We start from the raw sequence: 22,347 nt of genomic DNA on the forward strand, positions 1-22,347 counted from the left end.
CTGGGGACAGAACAGGCCAGACCTGATAAAAAGACTTTTCAAAAGAAGAGGCACATGGTTTGCATTATCTAGAAGCTCATAATCCAAAGAGGGGAAGAGTGCCACCTTCTGAGACACTCAAAAACACACAGGGGACACGTACTCCACATGGGCTAACGCCTGGGGTATAAATTTTGTTCTCTGGCATTTAACTCTGCGTGGGTAAATGCTGTGCTGAAAAAAATCCCAGTCACTAGGTTAGCCTAGAATAGTGTCTGGTATCTAGTAGGCATTCAACAGTTTTTGTTGAATGACTGGATGGCATGAAAAGGATTATTACACGCGTCATACATGTTGTAACAGACGTCTAAAATGGCATTAGGAGTTAAGACGGTGACTATCAAGTGCTTGATCTACTTTTTAATGAAATGAAATTCAGGAAGGATTTGCTATGTAGCTCACCACAGTGCCTGCATGGAGTCCGAGGCGGGAACTGCAGTCAGAGCAGTCGTGGTGTACAGTGTGGTTTGGCTTGCACCACCTGTGGTCACACACATTTTCTCCAGATCTGTGTACGGCGTGTCTGCAATTCCCCAAGTTAAACACTTTGGGGGTGGGGGGTGGGGGTGAGCCAGTGACCAGGCAATGGAACAGGGTGTTCGTCCTTGGTCGGCTCCCTGGGAGGCAGCCTTCACCCAGGCCCACGGGGCAGACTCTGTCTAGGACCTACATTGCGTTAGGATACGTGAGGCCAGTCCCATGTACCCACGCTTTGGTCTCATCCCTGGAATCCCTGGGATGAGATCAGTCACCATCAAACACAAGCCAGCCCTCCTCCACCCATGGCGACCTCGTCCCTCCTGTGAACTTGTCCTTGGTTGAGTCCCTTAGAAGCAGAGTCCAACACAGGGATCCGAGTACATGAATTACTGGGGAATTGTGCTCCGCGAAGACCCATAAGGGAGTCCGGGAAGCCGGATAGAGAGACGGCCGGGCTGCTGGGGCCACAGCCGTACTCCCGAGTGAGAATATGCTGCCTCAGAGTGCAAAGCAGCCTGCCAAGGGCTACCTGTGCCTCCTTTCTAGCGTTAGGAAGCGTAAGGTACAGCGATTTGTCCTTTACTTCGGAGAAGACATTCTGTCTTGCCACGGACTCCTGGACCCCTGAAAACTTGATCGATGTGTCAGCCACTTATCTTTGAAGAATTTCTCACTCACCTTCTGGAGCACATGTGTCTTACCAAGGACTTCAGTGCACTCACCAGCTTTTCCTCATCCCATGGGTGCAACGTGATTTCCTCGAGCGGTGGACAAGTGTGATACTCTGCAAATGTCCCTTCACACTTGACTGTGATGGAGAGCAGAAGAGTGAATGTGGCCCTGGTAATGGCAGTGAGTATTGCTCATCCCAGGAGGGTTAACTAACTGTTTTTGAGCCTCCATGTTGACTGGTGCGGAGAAGAATCTGTCTGCCAACGTAGTCGCCACATAGCACACACCCGAGCCGTGTCCAGCTTCTGTAGTAACTATTATACGTCAGGTGCGTTGACCAGCTGTTCGGTCAGGCTTGTGCTGGGTGGGGAGTGTTTCACCATGACCCATCTGTTCCTCAGGGACCAGACTGGTGAATTCTGGGGCTGGGATGAGGACCGCCAGCCTGAGAGTGGTGCGAACCTCTGCCATTCCTTCTAGGATACAATAGTGTTTATCGTTTACTATCTTACTCGGGTAGAGAGGACAGTTTCAGGGACTGCTGCTTGACTTTCCTACTATAGTTCTTACTCCACAGGCAGAGGGACCAGTGTGAGGGTTCTGCCCATTGCCAAGTGCATCTATTCTGATCACACTTTAATGAATTAAGGGAATAATCACTGAGGTCCATGGACTCTGTGGACCGCTTTGCTTTGAACCTGGGCCAGGAGTTCATTTGTTACCTGAGTCCCCCATGCTCCTGCCCTAAGGTGTGTGTGTGTGTGTGTGTGTGTGTGTGTGTGTGTGACGGTGCTTAGTACCAGCATACTGGGTACCAGTGTCTGCTACTGCCCTGTACCCTATACCCCTTAGAACGGATGTCCCTACTTTGCTCTGATGAATGTTTGATTGCCCTGATCTGTCATTTTCTCTTCAAAGCACCAATGCTGCTCTGCAACACAGGACGGTTACCTCACAGGGTTGTCCAGTCTAGAGGTGAAGAGCTTTAGTACCCCACGCTAGTCAGTGGCTGGCCCTGGTAGGGGTGGGGAGTGGTCTCATGCCTCATCAGCCTTTCTGAACCACCTCTAGAGTTTAGACCTAGATTTTGAACAGAATGAGGGAGGGATAAAGGTTGGGTAGAGAAAAGAATAGCTTTATCCCCTTCCCTAGGTCATGTGCTCTTGACAAAATAGAACAGGCAAGGCAAAACAGCTGATCAATCGCCAAAAAGAAGACACATTCAAAGCAGTGTTGTAAGCTAAACATCTAATAAATGGGAGAGCTGAGTTTCCTTCTGCCCGCCTCAGATCCCCTTCTCTTGGAGTCCTTGGTTAACTCCAAAGGAGAGGTCACTACAGACATGCTCAGTAATGAGTTCCTTTTTTAAACAAATGTAGGTACAGTTATTAAGCCTGAAGAAGGTTTTCTTATTGTTCATCATTCCTATGTTCATTGTGGAACTACAGAGTTCCTGATCGTTCTTTAGACACCGGCCAATAAATCTTCAGTTGGCTTCCATATTTCCAGGAGAGAAAATAATCCAGCATACATTCAATGAAAGAGTCAAATCACCTGTTTTTCTGCCACTGGGGAGTAATTGAGTGTTCTTGGGGAATTTGTGAGTAATTAATTTCATTTAAATAATCAGCACTTGTAATCATGCTAAGTAGCTATGGCTTATGCATTTTGATTTGCTTCTTAATGAAATAATTTTAGCAGAACCTATGCAAAATTTTTCAGCTTTAAATCATATTGACCACCTGTTCTTAGAACGTTGATAAGCATCACAATTTTTAAAATAAAAATGTCAAGTTCAATACTGTTTTTTGTTTTTTGTAACAGAAACCCAAATTACATAGCACAGCCCTCCCCAAATAGTTAGCTTCTGAAGTTCTATGTATATTTTAATCCGCGGAGTGTAAGTGCCTTATAAGTGCTTTCAAAAACGACTGTGTAGACGTTAGTAGCGAGAGCAGAACCATCACTGGCTGCAGGGTTTCCCTGTCAGTGGCCCCAGTTCTTCTGCAGGCAACATGCCCTAGACATACCGGAAACTGGAAGAAATTATATCATGACAACCATGCACTAGGTATCTAAGTTTAATAAACCTTACCATCTTGCCACATTTGCTTTAGATGTTTTATTTCAAAAATAAAATGTTGCAGAGGAAGATAAAGCCCCTTGCCTATGTCCCCATGATCGAAGGTCATGCCTCCCAAGAAGAAACCCACGCGATGTTAGTTATCTATTATTGTGTAACAGATTACCACTAAACAGAGCAGCTAAAAACTGCAGACCTTTATTACCTCACACAGTTTCTGAGGGTCAGGTAGCCAGGAGAGACTTAGCTGGTAGAAGCTGGTGTTTCTGGTTCTGTCATGACATCTCAAGGTCAAGGTCATCTCAAGGTCAGACTGGGGCTAAGAATCCTCCTCCAACCTCACTCATGTTGGCAGAGCTCAGCCCCTCGCTGGCTGCAGGCTTCGGTCCTCACGTTGGGGTCCTTTGCCTGGAGTTGCTCAAAAGGTGGCAAATGGCCTTCCCCACGCAACATGACAGAGACTCAGAATGGGATGCTAAAGAGGGAAGCCACAGTCTTTGATAACCTAATTTGGAAGTGATATAGCGTCATTTCTGCCAGACTATACTGTTGATGACACAGACCAAGCCTAATACACACCAGGACTACACAATGGTGTGAATGCCAGAAGGTGGTACTCATGGGGCCATCTTGAAGACTGGAAACTTGAAGTCTTCAAGAATTCTTTTATATTTTGACCACATAAATAAATACTTATAACATAAACTACACAGCATTGCTTTTTGCAAGTTTTTTGACCTATGTAAATATCACCCTGCACACAGACTTCTGTTTGTGAGCTGTTTCAGTGTTGGTTCATGTAGATCTCACTCATCCATTGTTCTCTGCCGTATGGAATCCCTCTGTATCACTATGCCATAATTTAGATATCTAGCGTTTAATGAAGAGAGATTGTTTCCATATTTCACTATTGAAAATGAGCTGAACATTCTTAAACATGTTGACTTGTGTACATGTACACACATTTCCCTCTAAGGTATATACTTAGACGTGGAATTACTGAGTCCGAATGTGTATGTATCTTCAACTTTGTTAAACTGATGTGTTGTTCTCCAAAGTGGTTGTCCTAATTTGTACGTCTAGCTGCTATGTGATTGTGTTCTTTACTCCATATCCTGACCAATGGAGATATTATCAGACTCTAATTCTTGCCAATCTGTTGGTGTGAATCAGTATCTCATTGTGGCTTTTCACTATTATTTAAGAATTGAGTATATTTTTGTATGTTTATGGATTATTTGAGTTTCCTCTTCTAAGAATTACTTCTTCATATCCCTTGTTCTTTTGTCTATTGTGTTATTTGTCTTTTTCATACCAATAAGAAATAATTTTTACATATTTTAGATACTAATCATTCATGACTTAAATGTATTACAATCAGTTTCTCCCAGTTTGTGACTTGTTTTCACTTTATTTCAGTATCTTTTGATGAACCAAATTTCTAATTTTAATGGGAGTCAAATTTATCATTATTTTTTCTTGATTACACGTTTTTGTGTGTGTGTGTCTTGATAAAAGAAAAATACTTTCTCCCTGTAAAGGCATAATAACATGTTGTTATAATCTTTTCTAATGTTTTAATTTCCTATTTAAGTTGTTCATACAACTGGAGTTTGTCTGTGCTAGGCCACCACTCTTATTTGTTTTCATGTGGATAATCATGTGTCCCAGCTCCTCGTATTGAATAGTCCTCCTTTTCTCACTGTGTAAAATGACATCTTTGTCATTCATCAAATTTGTACATGTGTGTAGCTGGCTACTTGTGTAGACATTGAAGACCTGAGACGAGCTGGGCCTCCAATCCAGCATCATGGTGTTTACTCTCTCCTGCCTGTTAGCTTATGTCACTCCTTTTTCCAACAGTGAGAAACATGAGTCTCGTGTATTTATATTGCTCTTTCCTACAATAAACACAGAGTAATATCAATTGTCTCCCCATGGTGTACAATTCTTTTTGTCTTTAGCCTTATAATACAGAGGGTGCCAAAAAAATGTATACACATTTTAAGAAAGGAAAAAACTATTGAAATTGTAATACTCAATATATACCGATAACAAAAGATGAATGCAAGTCACGTTTGACGTCTGCAATGACAAGAGGCGCTCAAAGTGGTTACCATCTGTGTCCAGACACTTCTGATTACGGAGAACTACTGGTTGAGCAACACTGACCAAAGTGTCCACTTGTATACATTATTTTGGCACCTCTGGTATATAGTCAAGATACTGTTTTCCAAAGTTACTTACTTTTTCTTCCCCATCAGTGTATGTTATTCATTTATAAAGCAAACAAACAAACAAAACAGGTTGATTGTATTCCATTTTGGGTTCTCCACACATCCTGGTTGATTTTAATTATTTCTTATTTTAATGACTATGTGATACATTGGCATGGCTTTAACACAGAATACACAAAAAGGTAAACTCAGAGAAGTGTCACTCTCTCCTCGTCCCTTGTATCACATTCCTGTTCCTCATTCTTTCTGCTTCATTCCCACCAACCGTCTTGTGGTGAGATTCGTTCTGGTCTATAAATACATGTTTATTTCCTTATGTTCTTCCTTACCTAGAAGATAGGATACTATAATATAGATATTATTTTGCACCTTGTTTGTTTGTTTTTCACTTAACAGTATATTCTGGAATTCATTCCAAATAAGTTCATATACATTTTCATTCCTTTAAAAAAAAAAAAAAAAAGACACTGCATATTACTCCATTGTATTCATTGAACCACTCTCCTATGTATGGACATTTAGGTTGCTTTTTAAATATTTTTGAACTACAAACAATGGTATAATGAACAACCTGTGCATTGTTAGAGATGTATCTTCAAGGCAAAATCCTAGATGTACAATTTCTAGGTCAAAAAGAAAGAACACATATAATTTTGTTAGATTTTGCCAAATTTCCCTACAAAGGGTTGGCACCAGTTTGCATTGTCCCCAGCACTATGAGTGTCCCCAAAGCCTTGCCAGTCAAATAAGGTATCATGCTTTTTCATGTTAGCCGACCCAACAGGTGAGAAACAGTTTGTCGATGTTGTTTGCATTTCTCTAATTAGAAGAAACTCTGAACAATTTTTGTATGTGAAAGGGCTATTTTTATATTTTTGTAGATCGTTGGTTTCCCATTTTTCTGTTGGTTTTTTGGTCCTTCGTTCTGCAATTTTGAAGAGTTCTTTATATCTTAGGGATGTAAGCCCTTTATCGATAACACATGCTGCAAATATTTTCTCCTAGTCTGTGAGTTGTCTTTTGACCGTGTCTATGGTAGCTTTTATCATGAAAACTTATAAAAATTTTTATATAGTCAAACTTATCAGGTTTTTTTTTTTTATTGCCTCTAATTTTAGTGTGAGGAAGTACTTCCCACAGTAATGTTAAAGAGAAATCACTGTTCTTTTATTTTTATTTTTTTTCCAGTACTTGTATGGTTTTACTTTTAAATTTGGGTCCCTGATCCCTTTGGAATTTATTCTTGGGTATGGAGTGGGGTGTAGATCAAATTTTATCTTTACCCAAATGCTACCCAGCACCAGGTACTCAAAGACTATCTTTGTCCCGGTGATTTGAGATGCCAGCTTTATCATATACCAAATTTCCGTATGTCCATAGGTCTATTTCAGGGTTTTCTTTCCTATTCCACTGGTCTATGGTCTGTTTGTAGGCCAGTGCCACACTGTTTTAATTATAGAGGCTTTGTATTATGTTTTAATGTCTGATAGGTCTAGTCCCTCTATATTAATTTTCTTTTTTAGTATTTTCCTGGATAGTCTTTCACAACTGTTTTGATAAATAAAATTTAATATCAATGTACTTAACTCCATAAAACAAAGGCTTGTTGGTATTTTAATGGGATTACATTAAATTTATCAATTAACTGAGAACTGACATCTTTATGATGCTAACTCACACTTTCAATAACATAAGATGCTTTCAATTTGTTCAAGTCTGCTTTTTTGTTTTTCCAGAGTAATTTTATATACATACAAATTTTGCATATTTTTGATAAGTTTAGTCCTATGTATTTAACCTTTTTTGTTGCTATTATAAATTGGGGTTTCTCTTTCATTATTTCTCTAGTTATCATTTGTGTGTGTGAAGACTATTGACTTGTCTGTTGACTTTATATCTTGCTACTTTACTGAATTCTTGTACTGTTTGAGTCAGTTTCATCATTGATCATTGATTTTCTAGAGAGTTCCAGCTGTACTATTATATCATGTAAAGATAGATTTTTACTTTTTTTTTTTACCAAAAGTTTTTCCTCTAATTAATTTCTCTTTTCTAATTGCATTGGCTAATATCACTAGTACAGTACTGAATAGTAGTGGATATGATAATATCCTTGTCTTCCTGCTTTGAATGGAAATTCTTCTAGTGTTTCTACGTTAAGTAAAATGATGGCTTTAGGACAATTTTTTTTTTTTTTTTTTTTTTTTTTTTTTACTGTGTTAAGGTGTTTTATCATGTTATGGAAGTGTCCTTCAGTTTTCTATTTTCTTGTGTGCTGTTACAGGAATAGGTATTGAATTTTTGCTGAAGGCTTTGGGAGCTTCTGTGGATATAATCATGTATCTCCCTTTGACCTGTCAGTATTGATTTTCTGATATTGAAACAACCTTAAATTACTGAGATAAATCCTAATTGGTCATGGTGTATTATTTTTTTAAGTGGTATTGGATTCTATTTGCTAATATTTTATGTAGTCTTTTTACATCAGTATTCATGAGTCACAACATTCTGAAGTTTTTTTTCCCCCTACTTTTTGGGGGGAGTCTTCATCAGGTTTAGGTATCAAACTTAGGTCATACATGCTCAAGTTATTAAAAGATTAAGAAGTTCTTTATTTTTGTATTAGTATTTTGTACTAGTATTCTATTTGTTGCTGTAACAAATCACTACAAACTTAGCAGCTTAAAACAAACAAAACAGGTTGATTTAAACCCATTTTGGGTTTAAATTTTCTCTTATGGGCTCAATTTGGGTAATCAATATTTCTTTACAAAATTATCCATTTACTGTAGGATTTCAAATTTATTTGTATAGCAGTCTGTAATTTAGCCTCTTATGATTTTTAATTATTTTATCTGTTTCTCCCTTGTCATTTCTTATTTTATTTGTACTTTCTCTTTTCTTGTTCAAGTTAGCTCATGGTTTACTATTTTTTAAGTTTTTCAATTAAGAAATGTTTGGAGAGATGGAGATAGGTAGATTCTGTTGTCTCCCTTCGTTCTCTTTCTAATCTCTACTGTATCTGGAGACTAGCCCTCCTTCTTCTTTAAGACATTTGTGGGCCTTCATTCATTTATTTATTAACCCACTAACTATTTATCATCCAGTACTACTCTGTGCCAGGCACTGTGCAAAGTAGAGAACACAGCAGGGAGGGAGCATTCAAAATCCCAACCTGACAGAACATTCTAGTAGATCGAGATAAACAGAAACAAGTAAACAAGTTATGGTGAATATCCTGGGGAAGAAAACAATCAGGACAAGGGGTATTGGGACTATGGGGGTAGGTGAGGGGTTTTTGTAAATTTACAGAGTCGTTGTGGAATGCTTACTGGTTAGGTGACAGTCGTGAGGGAACAAGGTATGGCACCTGGAAGAAAGGGTGTTCAGGCACAAGGATCAGTGAGAACAAAATGCCTGTGGTGGGGAAACACTTGCCATGTTGGCAGCACAGCAAGGAGGCCAGCATGGCTGGAGCGGGGTAAGGGGTGGGGCGAGTACTAGATAACGGGATCAGAGAGGAACACACAAGACCAATTCAAGGTGTTGAAAGGACTTTGGATTTCATTCTGAGTAAAAAGAGAAGTTAATGGAGGATAGAGGATTGGGGAGAGACACACTCTGACTTCTATTTATAAAATTTCTCCCAGCCTAGCTTATGGAGAATAGACTGGAGGGAGGGGCAACATAGAATAGGAATATTAATGCAGGCTATTGCCGCAATCCAAGTGAAATATGATGGCAGCTCAGACCAGGACACTTATAACAGAGCTGTAAGAGGTGGTTAGAGTCTTGATCTGTTTTTAAGGTAGAGATGACAGGACTTGCTGCTGGATTGTATGTAGGATTATAGTTCATTATATTATTTTCAAAGAACTGTGGTCACCGTCACTGTAGGTGTCAACTTTTTGCACACATCACATGTCATCACTAGTTGTGGGCACCTGCTGTTTCCTTCCCTGAAGTGGGAGCGTATGTGGGGATCAGGGGTGTGGAGCAGCAGAAACACCGTGTGGGAGCCTTGGGTGAAGGCTGTGTGGCAATCCAGAGCGAGTGTCGCTAACAACTCATGGGCCCACACAGGCAAGTGGCCAAGCTCTTACCCTCAGTGGAAAGAAGAGAACGAGAGAGAGGAAATGGTAAGGTGGCTGTGAGCATCAGCTTTCTTCCGTTCTTATGAAAGGTAATGGTGGAAAGTGGTCCCCTTCAAATCGTGTGCTTTTTCAGAGCTCCCAAGCTAAAGAAAAGTCCAGGTGGGTATGGGAGCAGTTTCTCCATCTTCGCTTAACAATGTCTGTGCAGTCAGACCCAAGGATTTCTGTCCCTCGGGGTTGTGAACACCTTCCAGATGTTAGAGCCACCGCTATGTTGCTGCATATTAGCAGAGTCTCGATGTCCTGAAGTCCTTCAACTTTACCCAGGGTCAGTCCACCCAATCTTTAATGTATTTATTCAACATGTACTGGCACTTACTGTGTACCTAGTACTGTGCTAAGTGATAAGGCTATAGGCAGATGGTCATTGCTCTCGTGGAGCTGGTAACCTAGTAGGAAGACAGACATTGGACAAACAGATCAGATAACTATTAATTGCCATGGTGAGAAATGCTACAAAAGAGGAAATGTGTATGGGAGAACCTCAGTCTGGTTAAGGGGTTGGGGACTGGTCTTACTCAAGGTAAGAAGTCATATGCTGAGATCAGTGATATGTTGCTCTCTTTTCAGCAGTGGCCCCAATCTGTTACTGGGGAGACTGCTGTTTTGTCACGGGATAGCAAAGATTATCAGAGCCCTGGAACAGACACCTCGATTGGTTACAGATGCCATTTCAGTGTCCAGGTTCTTTCTTCCCTCCTTTGTAATGGCAGTCACACTGTTGATTGATACTCATCTTATAGTCTGTGGTGGTCCTTCTCATCTGATATGTGTCAAAGGGACAGATGCACCTTGGAGCTTTGCCAAGTGCTCTCTGTCTCTGTATCTGAGCTTCCGGTCAGTTATCCAGTTGTGTCGTTATTGATCCACAGGTAGTAGCGATCATTGTGAATGTCACTTCTCTTCTGAGAGTAGTCAACTCTTCTGAACATTATGCAGAAACTTAAGGAGGATACCTCTCCTGCAATCATCCTAGTCACTGACTTAAAAGGAAAAAAATAAAAGTACTGTCAAAGATCAACAGAAAAAAGGTTGTCCCGCATAAGAAGCAACCTTCCTCCTTGGGTATTGCAGAAAAGTGACATTTTTCACGGTTGTCTTTTGACAAGTATGTAAGAACAGAATAGTACATAGGTCCTTTTTTTTAGTCCCTTAATATTCTAAATCCTGGTGAGCCCATCAAAGGTGTTTTAGAACCTCTATTGTCTGTGTGCACATGATGGCGACCACCCATCATCTCCAGAAAGATTTCTGCTTTGCATTTTCCCTTTCCACCCTGCTTTCACCTCAGTAAAACCTCTAGGTGAATGGTGTTTGGTGAAAGCTACGCATATTTTCCTGGCGGTCCCCTTTGCTAAAAACTCCAGTGCAAGAGCTCCAGCTCATATTTTAGACACATGGAAAAATGAGGAACCAAAATAAACACATGGTTGCCTTGACAATCTGTAAGAGGCTCTCTCATGATCATTCTTCCTGGTTTTCTTTGGAAATAAATAGTGAGACACAGATACAATTTCTGTTTTGTGGACCTCCTGCAAATGGTGCCCTGGCTCGCAAGTGACACAAAATACAACATGCCCCCTGGCCAGAAGCCACCTTTACTCCGCGGACTCCTCCAGGTCCCACCCAGTATCAGCTCAGGGAACGGTCACTGAGACCTGCTCTCAAGGCAGATCTAGTGCTGTGGGTGTGAAAGTAAACGAGGCACAGCAAGGGGGCTGTGACATTTGGGGGGAAACAGATGTAAGCAATTATTATTACATGGAGCAGAATGTCGCTAACAAGAGAAAGTATACAGAATGGCAGGAAATCACAGAAAAGGAGAAAATTCACGCCAAATGGGAAGACCAGACAAAGGAGGTGGAGCAGTGCTCACCAGACTGGGGAGTCCAGTTTGCGCAGGAGGAGACTTGAGTCTGACAGGGGCGGTCCGGGTGGGGGATGGGTAAGGAAGTCCCAGCTGAAGACAGAGAAACAGAAATCATAAAATTAAACAGTTTAACACTGACTTGTACACGTGGCTTCTCCTATGTCAGTTTAAGATATTTGCATATTGGTTTGTAAATGTACGTTTAAAAAGAAAAATGCAGTAAGCCTCTTGTTCCAAGATCAGAAAATGTGGGACATTGTCATAAATGTGTTTGAATTTCCTTTTACATTTTTAGATGCTCAGAGTCCTCATCCAGATTATCAATTTACAAACTTGCCATTAGGCAGGCCTTCCAGACAAAAAAGCTCAACAATTGCCATGTAATTGCTGAGCATAGTGGCCAAGGACAAAAGCTTCCCAGTCAGGTCTGAGTTCAAGACCCCACTCAATCATTTCCTAGCTTTGTATATACCTGACAGATTGTGCAACCTCTGCGCCTCAGTTTTCTCATCTGCAAAATGGGGATGATGATAAGGCTTATTTCACATTGTTTTGTGAGAGTCACATGAGATATTGCATGCCCTCTCTAAGCATGATGCCTGGCATGTATTAATGCCCAGTTAACATTCATTATTAGTGATTGCTCCAAGACATAGTGTTTGTAGGTTTTCTCTGAAGATATACCAATAGACCTCCATATAACTTTTCTAAATGTTCATTCTCCTCCAATGCAAGAAAATAAACCTGGAATAAAAACCATCTCCAACTTTAAAAAATATTAAAAACGAAAAAGTTCCCAGATTTCATCAGCCTGTGAGGTCACAGGTTCCTTTTGTCCCAAATCACAATAGTCTACACCCCCAGCTATATGCCTTCAGTGAGTTCAGTCTTTTTTCAGATATCCAAGCACTTTCAGGACTGTTTAGAAAATGTTTATGTCAGAAGGTGCCTCCCCCTGAAGCCTTGGCTTGCCACCATGTTATAGAGGCCAGTTTATCTCCCTCAAAGTGAGTTTCGTTGAGCATTTTCCTCTTCTAAACAACCCACGAAAAGGAGCTGTTGCTTTCTCACCCCAGCCTAAGACCCCATCCTGCATTCTTCAGTGGCTCTTTCCAGGACTTTTGTTTGTGGAAAGGATCACTTCCTTCAAGGGTCCTGTCCCTCCTACCAGGGGGCTCTCAAAAGACAGCGCAGCACCTCGGATCAGATCGTGGAATCTAATTTCCATTCCCAGCAAGGAGGAACCAGGGCTGCTGGAGGGAATGGCTGCTCCCAGCTCTGTAGCAGAAATACTCCAGATGAGCCTAGAGTACCGTGTTGTGTCAGAAAGCAAGGAAGTAGACGAATGAGTTGTGTCAAACAGAACAGGGACCAAAAAGAAGGTGCTCCCATTGGCGAAAGATGAGATCAGAATAATAAAAGCAACTCATTAGAATACATTGTGTATTAACATAAAAACATGAGTTCATAACAGTGTTTTGAAAAAGTGAGAGAAAGCAAACCTCATCGGGTACCATGGCAACAGCAAGTTTCATTCAGAGAATAGGTGCTTAAAAGGAAAGGACTAAGCATGTATCCTCTTTCCTGTATAAACTGTATTGACATCACCCTAGTTGATGACGAAAAATTCTTTTCTCATACAAAAATTCCAGCTAATACATGCCAAAGGGTGATAGAATCAGATCCTGTAACTTCCAATGAAATAATTGATTCGGGTAATGATCATTCACAGATGAAATCACTAAATGAAAGGTTGATGGGAACTTGGTGATGGAAGAGAGGAGGCTGTCACATCTGAGCCAGGATAGCTGCACTAAAAATGCAACACCTGGTTGTGGTGTGCTTCCTGATGGGAGGCAATTGGGTGCCCACAATGTCACATCTGAGGTATTGCGGCCCAAATAAATTGGGCCTGAATCTCATCCAGCCCCAAGAATAAATGTCACTTACAGGGACGCAGGGGGAGTAAAAGGACATTACAAGGAAGCAAAGAGGCATCTCCAGAATATGGGACATTCTGCAAGCCAGCCAATCCGGTTTCCAAACAAGTCAGTGACACAGGGGAAAGGGAGGGCAGGGGCAGACATCCCTGTTGATTAAAGAGGCTAAGAGACTCAATACCTAATATTATGTGTGGACGTAGTTTGAATCCTAATTCAAGAAAACCAACTGTGAACTAATTTTCTTTCAGAAACCAGGGAAATTTTGTTTTGGATTAGGTATTAGATGCCAAGGAAATGTCAATTTTGTTCGATGTTTTAATGGCATTGTGGTTATGTAAAAATGTTCATAATTTTCGATGGTGCATACTAAAGTATGTAGGGCTTTGCTTTAAAATACTTTAATAAATTTAAAAAGAAAAGGCACATGCGAAAATAAAGAGACGAAATTTTGATAATTGTTGGAACTGGGTGATTGGATATATGAAAAAAAGTTTTAAAAGTTCAGATGAAAGAAATGTGCCAAAATCTCAATGACTGTTGAAAGTGGAAATGGGTATATAAAGGCCTTTTGTATTTATCACTCTATTTTTTAGTATGTTTAACGTTTTTTCAACATATAAGGAAGACAAATACTGCAGAATTCTAAGACGTTGGTACATTTCTCCAAATCTGGGTTATTTGCTCTAAGATCTTAGCCTCCTGTGCGCGATTTCAGCAAGGCCTTCTCTGATGAACTGAGCCAACCCCAGTCCCGCGTTCTGTGGCGCCCTCTGTGGACAAGAAGAGAAACTGACTGTCTTCCTTCTCTGGGCAGCCTCCCCCGTGTCACCCTAATCTGTGTGACCAAGCCCTCTCCTACATTGTCCAAAAATGAGCAGTAGTTTGCTAGTAAGGTGCAATCTAAATCCTAATTTAGAAAGAAACAGCTTCCTAAGGTGTGGAAAGGCAACTCTGCTCCAAGGACGCGATCTTCACGTTACTGGGGGGAGTTGAGCTTCTTGGAGCCTCCCTTCCCACTGGCTCCTTCCACAGCAGGACCTGTGCTTTATCTTGATCTACTGGGCAGGGACTTTCTGCCTCCAGGTGAATGCAAGCCACCACGTTTTGTATTTTTAATTGTTATCAAATACACATGAAAATTTTTTTTACCATTTTAACCATGTACGTGTACAGTTCAATAGCATTTAGTAGTCACATTATTATTCTGCAACCCAATCTCTAGAATTCTTTTCATCTTGCAAAACTGTAATTCTGTCCCCAATAAACACTAAGTCCCCATCTCCACCTCCTCCCAGCCCCTGGCAGCCACCCTTCTACTTCTGTCTCTCTGGATTTGACTGCTCTAGGTCCCTCATATCAGTGGAATCACACAGTATTTGTCTTTTATGACTGGCCCATTTCATTGGCATCATGTCCTCAAGGTTCATCGATGTTGTAGCAGGTGACAGGATTTCCTTCCTTTTCAGAGGCTGAATAACATTCCATGGTATGGATAGAACACATTTCGTCTGTCTGTTCTCCATTGATGGATACTTGGGTTGCTTCCACCTTTTGCCTGCAGGGACTAATGCTGCAAACATGGGTGCCCCAGGGCACCGCTTCTTGCAATATAAAGTTTTTCTCACAAGGTTTCAAAAATCCCGGAAACAGCCCTCAGCCCAGGTTCAAGTTCAAGGTCCTGTGAGCTTCTCTCCCTCAAAGCTCCTTGCTGAGAAGGTTAAGCCTGTGTGAGAGGGAGGCACTGTGTACTCCTGACATCACAGAGCCCAGACAGTGGTTGCTGCCTTCTTCCTACGCTTCGTTTTAAAACAAGAAAAATAATAAATGCTGGCAAGAGGGTAAAACGTGGAAATTTACTCCCTTGCCCCTACTTCTCTTTCCCTAAGGGTGGGCTGCTATTATATGAAAAGGGTGTCTCTTTCCAAAAAAGCTTTATTCTAGACAGATGTATGTATGAGTCTAGTTTTGCTTTGTGTTTTAAAAAGTTTGTTTTCCCCTCAACAGTATATCACCTTTCCAAGCTGTGGGAAGGTGTTGGGCATCTAGGGTCGTTTCCATTTCTATGCGTTTACGAACAATGCTAAACTGAATCCCCTGGGGCATACACACACCCTTGCACGTTTAGGTACTCTTGTGGGATAGAGTGGCAATGGCAACTCAAAGGGTATGTACATTTCAAATGTTGGGCGGGACAGCTATATTGCCCACCCAACTGGACTGGGCTAATTTACTTGTTAACTAACAAGGAAGATTTGAGTTTATTCTTTCAAGTTTAGGGCAAACATTCCAGTCTGTTCTTATTTGGTCACCAAATATCCTTGCCGTCTATACAAGCAAATCTAAACAGTCTATGCTACTCAATTAAAATCTGCTTGGAAAATCTCAAGTTAGTAAAATTATCTAATTTGAACAACTATTGTCTGCTTATAGCCTTAGGCAAATTTAATGGGCAAAAATCTAATTGTATGTTTCTTCAGGTGGTAGATTTCAGGATTTCTCCTTTGAGGTGTCAGGAAATACAAAGTTAATCTTGTAAATATCCCCATCTTTACATTCAGGATTGCATAAATATATTTTTAAATGCCACATCTCTTTTGGAAAAAACTTTTGCTCCCTACCGCCTTCCCTTTTTGATTTTTAACTATTTGAAAAATTACAAATTGCCCAGCAAGATCAAGTTCTCTACGGCTTTTGTGTTGACACACAGGGAGAAATGTCTGCCTCAAACCCCAATTTTAATTACTCAGGCCACTTGAATGGTTTGTGAATGCCTGCCTAGGCAAGCAATTTCACAATTATATTTCAAATATAAAGATTTCATTAAACAAGGCAAAAATTGCTCCCGGCACACAAATTTGAAAATGAGTAATTGGTCCCAGAGGCAACCGATACCGGGCGAGGAGGAGGTACAGGGAGGAAAGGCCGTGCACACCACGTTTATTAATATGTTTACTCTTCAGGAGAACAGCAAGCCCACATCTGAGCAGAGCCAAGCCTGCGTCAGCTCTCTCCATAGTCCTCAGCCCAGGGAATCCGTGGAAGCCCCGGCTCTTTTGTGCTCCCGGCGTCCTCTCCAGGCGTGTCTGCAGCGCGCAGGGGCGCCTCCGCTCCCGGGGCGCGCTGGGAGCGGCTCCCGCAGGAGCAGGCTGGCTGTCCTCCGGGGGAGATGGCATTGGTACACGCTCGATTGTTATGCGACTATTGATTTGCCTCATCCTGAGGATTCCAGTGGCTAAGTGACCCTCCCTCCGCCTGTCCCCTCCCTCTCTGGCTCCCGCCCTCCCTCTCCCGCAGCAGGATCTAAACGCTGCCGCTGGGCGCCCCTCCTCTGGCTCTTCTGGCTCTTGGATTCCTGAAGTTATTAGGAGAAATAAGGTAGCCGATGGGGACCACATGGAAGTTGTGACAGCTCCCAGGCGCGCCCCTTTCGTTTGAGCCATTACCTCGCCTTAGGAATTACCGCTGACACGTTGAATGAAGGAGGTCCCAGTGCCAGCCAGCCTGCCGGGATGGGCCACTGCTGCTGCAAGCCTTATATCTGCCTTCAGTGCCTGGACAAGACGGTACTTTGCCTTCCCTCTCTCTCTTCTCCCCCTCCCCCTTTGAAAGGGCACGGAGACTGCCTGAGCTGCCACCTGGGTCCCTCTCCCCTTTGTTGGTGAGCAGGAGGCTGTCCTTCCTGGTTCCAGCGTGCTGGTCTCCTTCACTCTGCAGTGCCTTACATAACTCTGGGCTCCTGCAGCCTCAGATGTAACTGTTGCATTTCCCAGAAACAGTAGTCAGCTCTGCTCAAACATCTTGAAACCCCAACTGCCAAGAAATCCTTGGAATATTCTTAGTGCATTTAATGCACCTGTGAGACCAGAGATACTCTAGGGGGGAGTTCATTTAGCTAGGCGTGTTTCTCTCTGCCAGGCGTGTTGCTAACTTTGAAAGTTTACCGCTCTTTCTCACAAACAGCGTCCATCCGTGTAATTTATCTTCTTAAGGGCAGAGAAGAAAACACCAGTGCAGTGATTCTCTCTGTGTTTCTTTGTATCACACGAGGTGAATAACACAGAGGTGAAAACTCACCAGCCAGCATCTGTGGGTGTGTTCAGGTCCTCAGTGCAAGGAAACTCACAGCCAGGGTACTGGACATAGAAGGCAAGCAAGAATTGTATGACAATTCCTGCACCAAGCCTTTCTTTGCTTTTGACATTTGCCTGTGAGCTTGCAGACGGATTAGGACATGCTTTAATTTACTATTGGAAATGTGTTGGCAAGAAATCTTGTCTCTGTGATATATTTCATTCTCATGTTCATTTGGATTTCTCAGAGATGCATGAAATGAGATTTATTTAACAAGGGGTTGAAATTGCCTCTACCCATGTGAAAATCAGCTGTATAGACAGCTCAAGGTATAGTATGTAACCAGGTGAAGGGAAATATATGGCTTAATATAAAACTCATTACAAGGAGGTCACTTGGGAACACCCTAGCGTTCAGTTCTGTTTATGAGCTCTGACCTAGGAGTACCACTGAGGAAAATTAAACGGGTATCTTAAGTCACCTAGTACTTTTGTTCCCATAGAAATAACTGTTTCAATGGGTTTGCCTTTTGCTATGTTTATGTACACATTTGTGTGCTTTTAACAAGTAGAAATACAAAACATTTTCATGCCATGATTTGCAAATCTAACACTGAAATGATGAAGCCCGTTTTTTTCAAGAGAAGTAGTCACAGAAAGGTGTTGAAGGAAAATTTATAATTATAGTTATAATAAAAGGGAAGCATTTGCTACATGTAAAATATTATAATATTACTAAACCTTTGTACAAAATTTGTAGAAATAGAGGCTGTAATACGCAGACCTTTTTTGAGAAAAAAGTTTTAAAGTGAAACTGTCCTTTTTTGTTTCAAATCAAGTTCTTGAAAATAATGATCCCTGTGTCATTCTTTTTCATTCGGGGATTTTGGAAGACAATTAAATGTTATTTCATTTCTTTAACAGTGGGATGGTTAAGTAACTTTCAAACTTTTTAGTTTTGAAACTTCCAACTCAATAAAAATTATTTTTTTACTGACGAAAGTTTAAAAGCTTATACTGCTTCTACCAATTTTCTCACTGTTTACACCCACACTTGACTTTTCTTTGCTATGTTCTTAAATGATATTCCTGATGGAGAAGTTGCACATATGTATTCATGGGTGCTCATTTTAGGAACTAAGGGCTTTCTTTTTTGAAATTAAAAGAAAATCATTGTTTTATTTAGTTGCCCACTTTTCCGGAGATCTTCACAGGCAATGTGCCAAAATCATTTGTTTATTCAGTAGTTACCTGCATTGCCTGCGAGTGGTGTTATGGGATCCCTTTAAATCTTACAATAAAATCCTGTAGTCTGTTAATCAGCTCTAAGAATCGCAGCAGCATCATTGAAAGAGGCCTGATAAAGTTGTTTGTAAAGTTGTTTGTGGATCATTTAGCACAGCTTAATAACCCTTAAAAAAATAAAGAAACATTTCCTGAGAACTTTACATGGACACAAAATTAAAACTTAATTTTGAGAAATAAAAAATAACTTTTTTAACAGTTTGATCAGGGTGCAGCTCAAGATGTTCTGAAAAAAATGATAGGACAATTAAAGATACTTTTAAGTACTCAGTTTCAGAGATGGGGATAAGAAATACAAATCTGAAGAATTAATTTATTGGGAGAAACTATAGCATCTTGCCTAGAGTATAAAGAATAAAAATGTGTTAAATGAACAAATGGTTTTTAAGAGCTGATTGTGCTTATGTGTTTACAACTTTTGTAAAACCCATTCATTGACAATATTTATTACTGCTTGGCTCTGTGAGTAGGTATTATGGGGACTATCAAAGATTTCTTAAAAGGCACATTTTGCCCAATGGAGTTTACCAGTTATTTGTTTAGTTGTACTGCTACCTTTTTTGGAGAAATTATGACAAGTAGGCAACAATAACACATAAAGAGCAATTCAAACATTAGTACAAGAGTGGAGTATAATTGAGTGAAGTTATGTGGTTCTGGCCATACCTGTTTCTGGAACTTAGTGAAAGGAGAAATCAGTGCTGGGATCATACGCAAGGTTTTCTGGAACAAGTGGAATATGAATTGGACTTTGAGGAATGGGGAGGTGTTTTGATGAACTGGTGAGAAGAAGGTAGGCATGAGGTGTTTTGGCCGAGTTTGACGGAAGAAGAGGATAAACACTGTCGGAAGCTGAGCATATAGGAAGTGTGGGGAGATACCTTCCAGGCGGAAAGCCAGGCCCAGGTTTTTCAACTTGTGTTAACAGGAGTAGGGGTCCATCTTGGCCTTTTGAGCTGTCAATGTAAGAAATGTCCAAACCTGTAAAAAAAATGTATACGAGTTTATTTGAGCCAAACTGATGACATGCTGGGAAGCAAGATCTCAAATGCTCCTGTGAACGACAGTTTTGCAGTTTCTTTTTATACATTTGGACTTAAAGGAGAAAGTGTAAGGAAGATTACACGAAGGTAGGAGAGAGCAAGATACAGGACAGTTAACAGGAGGATGTGCTCTCTTAAGGGTGGTTACGCCTCCATGGGGTCTGAAAAAGAGGATGAGTTTGGCATTTCAAAAGTGTGTTAGCCTAGATATACAAGAACAGTGGACAAGGCTGGCTTAGGACAAAGATAAACCTTATTACAGGCATAGGGTGTAACTACCCACTGTGACCTGGCCTGTTAGGGATTTATGATCCCATCACCCTGTGAGGTTACTTTCTTTCACATTTATTAGAGCTGCTTTTTCGTTCACAGAGCAGAAGGGCAATCTTTAGAAAGACTTATTCTACAGGTATTTTGAAAGGAAAAGTATGCCGCAGTGAGGACTTTGGGGCACCAGATGGATTCCCAAAGAGTTTATTCCTGGATCAAGCCAGCAGCTGTGCGTGTGCAGAAGCTTCTTACCCTTAACCTGCCAGAGCAGACGGTTCTTAGGGGCGTTGAGTTCTGAAGAGAAATAAACTAGATGTATAAACTCGAATGCCAACTTGTTTTTTAACAGTAAGAAATAGAACTGACAAGCAAATGAGTGATAACCAGCCCAAGAAACTTGTTATTTCTTTTCAGTGTCAACATCTAGCATCATCAGACGCTTTGATGAGAATGGAATCTGAGGCACAATATTTAAGCATTCAGTGGCCTCAGAGCCTGGGGTGTCCATGAGCCATCAACCCTGGAGCCTGACCTTCATGCAGCTGAGAAGGCTGTGTGAGTGTTATGGCTTCTTCTAAGCTCCCTTTGCATTGCTCACCTTGACTTGCCGGTTTAGTTTCTGCCTTGTCCCTTTAGCGGTTCATTTGCACATCTCGACTCTACCCTTTTCTGTGATGATTATAATCTCAGAGACTATCTTATTTCCCTTTTCTCTAAATTCTTAGTAGGGGCGGGAGTTGGGAGAGGGCCTCTCACTGTTCTTCTCAGGTATGCGTGGCTGATCTGACAGTAATAAATTTGGGAAGGTGATCAGAGGAAGATAGAATCCAGAAAGATCAAGAAACTCCACAAGTGATTCATAAATGGATGAAAAATCATGGTACTAGCTAATTTTCCTTCCCTTTGCTCACTCTGAGATCCAGGTTTTCCCAGCATTCCATTTGGAGTCCCATTCCTTCTCTTTGGGCCCCATAATCTCTGTCCCCTCGAATTATTCTTTAGTAACCCAGGTAGGGCATGACGTTCGTTCCCTGATTAACTGCCGCCTTTTGGGTAAGCTAGTTGTTTTTGTAACCACTGAGTCTCCCTAACCTGCACAAGGGCAAAGGCTGGAATTAAGCACTAAGTTTAATCATTCTGATTTTTAAAACAAGATACAGGTTTGCTCATTTTTCACACAAGTAGACATTGACATGCATTTAAGAGTATTAAATGTGAATGAAACTTTCCCTTTGACCAGTCTATATTAAATTTCATGTCAACATAGAAAAGCAGATACAAAAATACGGTGGTCTGTATTAATTATATGTGAAGAAAATAATACTCATTAAGTCAAAGCATGGCATCGGTTGCTGCCTTAAAGCCGTAATAATTGAAATGAAAAACAAAAGGTCAGTCCACCTCCCAAAGGAATTTTCCACAGTTACATTATGAATCTGGCCAATCTTCACAAAACTGATATTGAAAATGAATGCGGCATTCACAAAAGGTGGTGTGAAAACAATGCGTAAGGCTAAGGCTTAGAAGTTCTGTTGAAGTCTCCTTATGGCTGGTTCATTTTGAAATACAAAAGAAAAATGTTTCCCTATAAGACCAAGTTCTACCAGGTAGAATTAAATCCTAACCTGAAGTCGTGGAGCCTGAAGTGAAAAGTAATATTGTTTGTGGGAAGAATGAAAAATTAATTTAACCTCTTTGTAATTTCATGTGTATGTATGTTACTTTGAATTTCAAAAACGCACAATAAAAAGTACACGGGTGATTCCGCAAATACCAGAATTCTATAGCTCTCTTATTCCGCTCCCTGCTGTGGTTCTTTTGCTTAGCCTGGGAAAAAGTGGCCCGGCTTATGAGGTTGAACGTTCCCGATCTGCACTGGTTTCAGGGCAGGCTAAAAAGACAGGAAAGATAGGAAAGATTAATTGGGAGTCTTTGGGCTTACACATATATATTTTTTAAATTTACATATACAAAGTCAGACAAGTAAGTTCAAGAACTTTCCACCGTGTAGTTACGTGGTGGAAAGGTCATGAACTTAATTGTCTGATCTTCATACATGCCCCACCTTTTTAAAAAATACCAGGTGAGGAAGAGGGAGCTGAGAAAAACACCCAAAACTGCACTGAATTTTATGAAATGACAATCAGTACCCCTTGTAGCCAATCAGGAATTTTTGCCGGG

The 22,347-nt window shown here is 41.0% G+C and overlaps 1 protein-coding gene across 4 annotated transcripts in view; it reads left to right on the top strand.

Moving 5' to 3' along the window:
* Positions 1 to 22,347, top strand: part of MTUS2 (microtubule associated scaffold protein 2) — a 526,534-nt gene that overhangs the window by 442,251 nt on the left and 61,936 nt on the right. The window contains exon 1 of one of the 4 annotated variants that reach the window (XM_019736531.2): positions 16,596 to 17,041. The exons of the other annotated variants lie outside the window; for them this stretch is intronic. Within the exon in view, the coding sequence (XP_019592090.1) occupies positions 16,988 to 17,041 (54 nt within the window). The 5' untranslated portion in view covers positions 16,596 to 16,987. Of the gene's footprint in view, positions 1 to 16,595; positions 17,042 to 22,347 lie in introns of those variants that run through there. 4 annotated transcript variants of the gene reach the window in all.

Source organism: Rhinolophus sinicus, linkage group LG04, assembly GCF_036562045.2.
Source record: "Rhinolophus sinicus isolate RSC01 linkage group LG04, ASM3656204v1, whole genome shotgun sequence".
Classification (NCBI taxonomy): domain Eukaryota; kingdom Metazoa; phylum Chordata; class Mammalia; order Chiroptera; family Rhinolophidae; genus Rhinolophus; species Rhinolophus sinicus.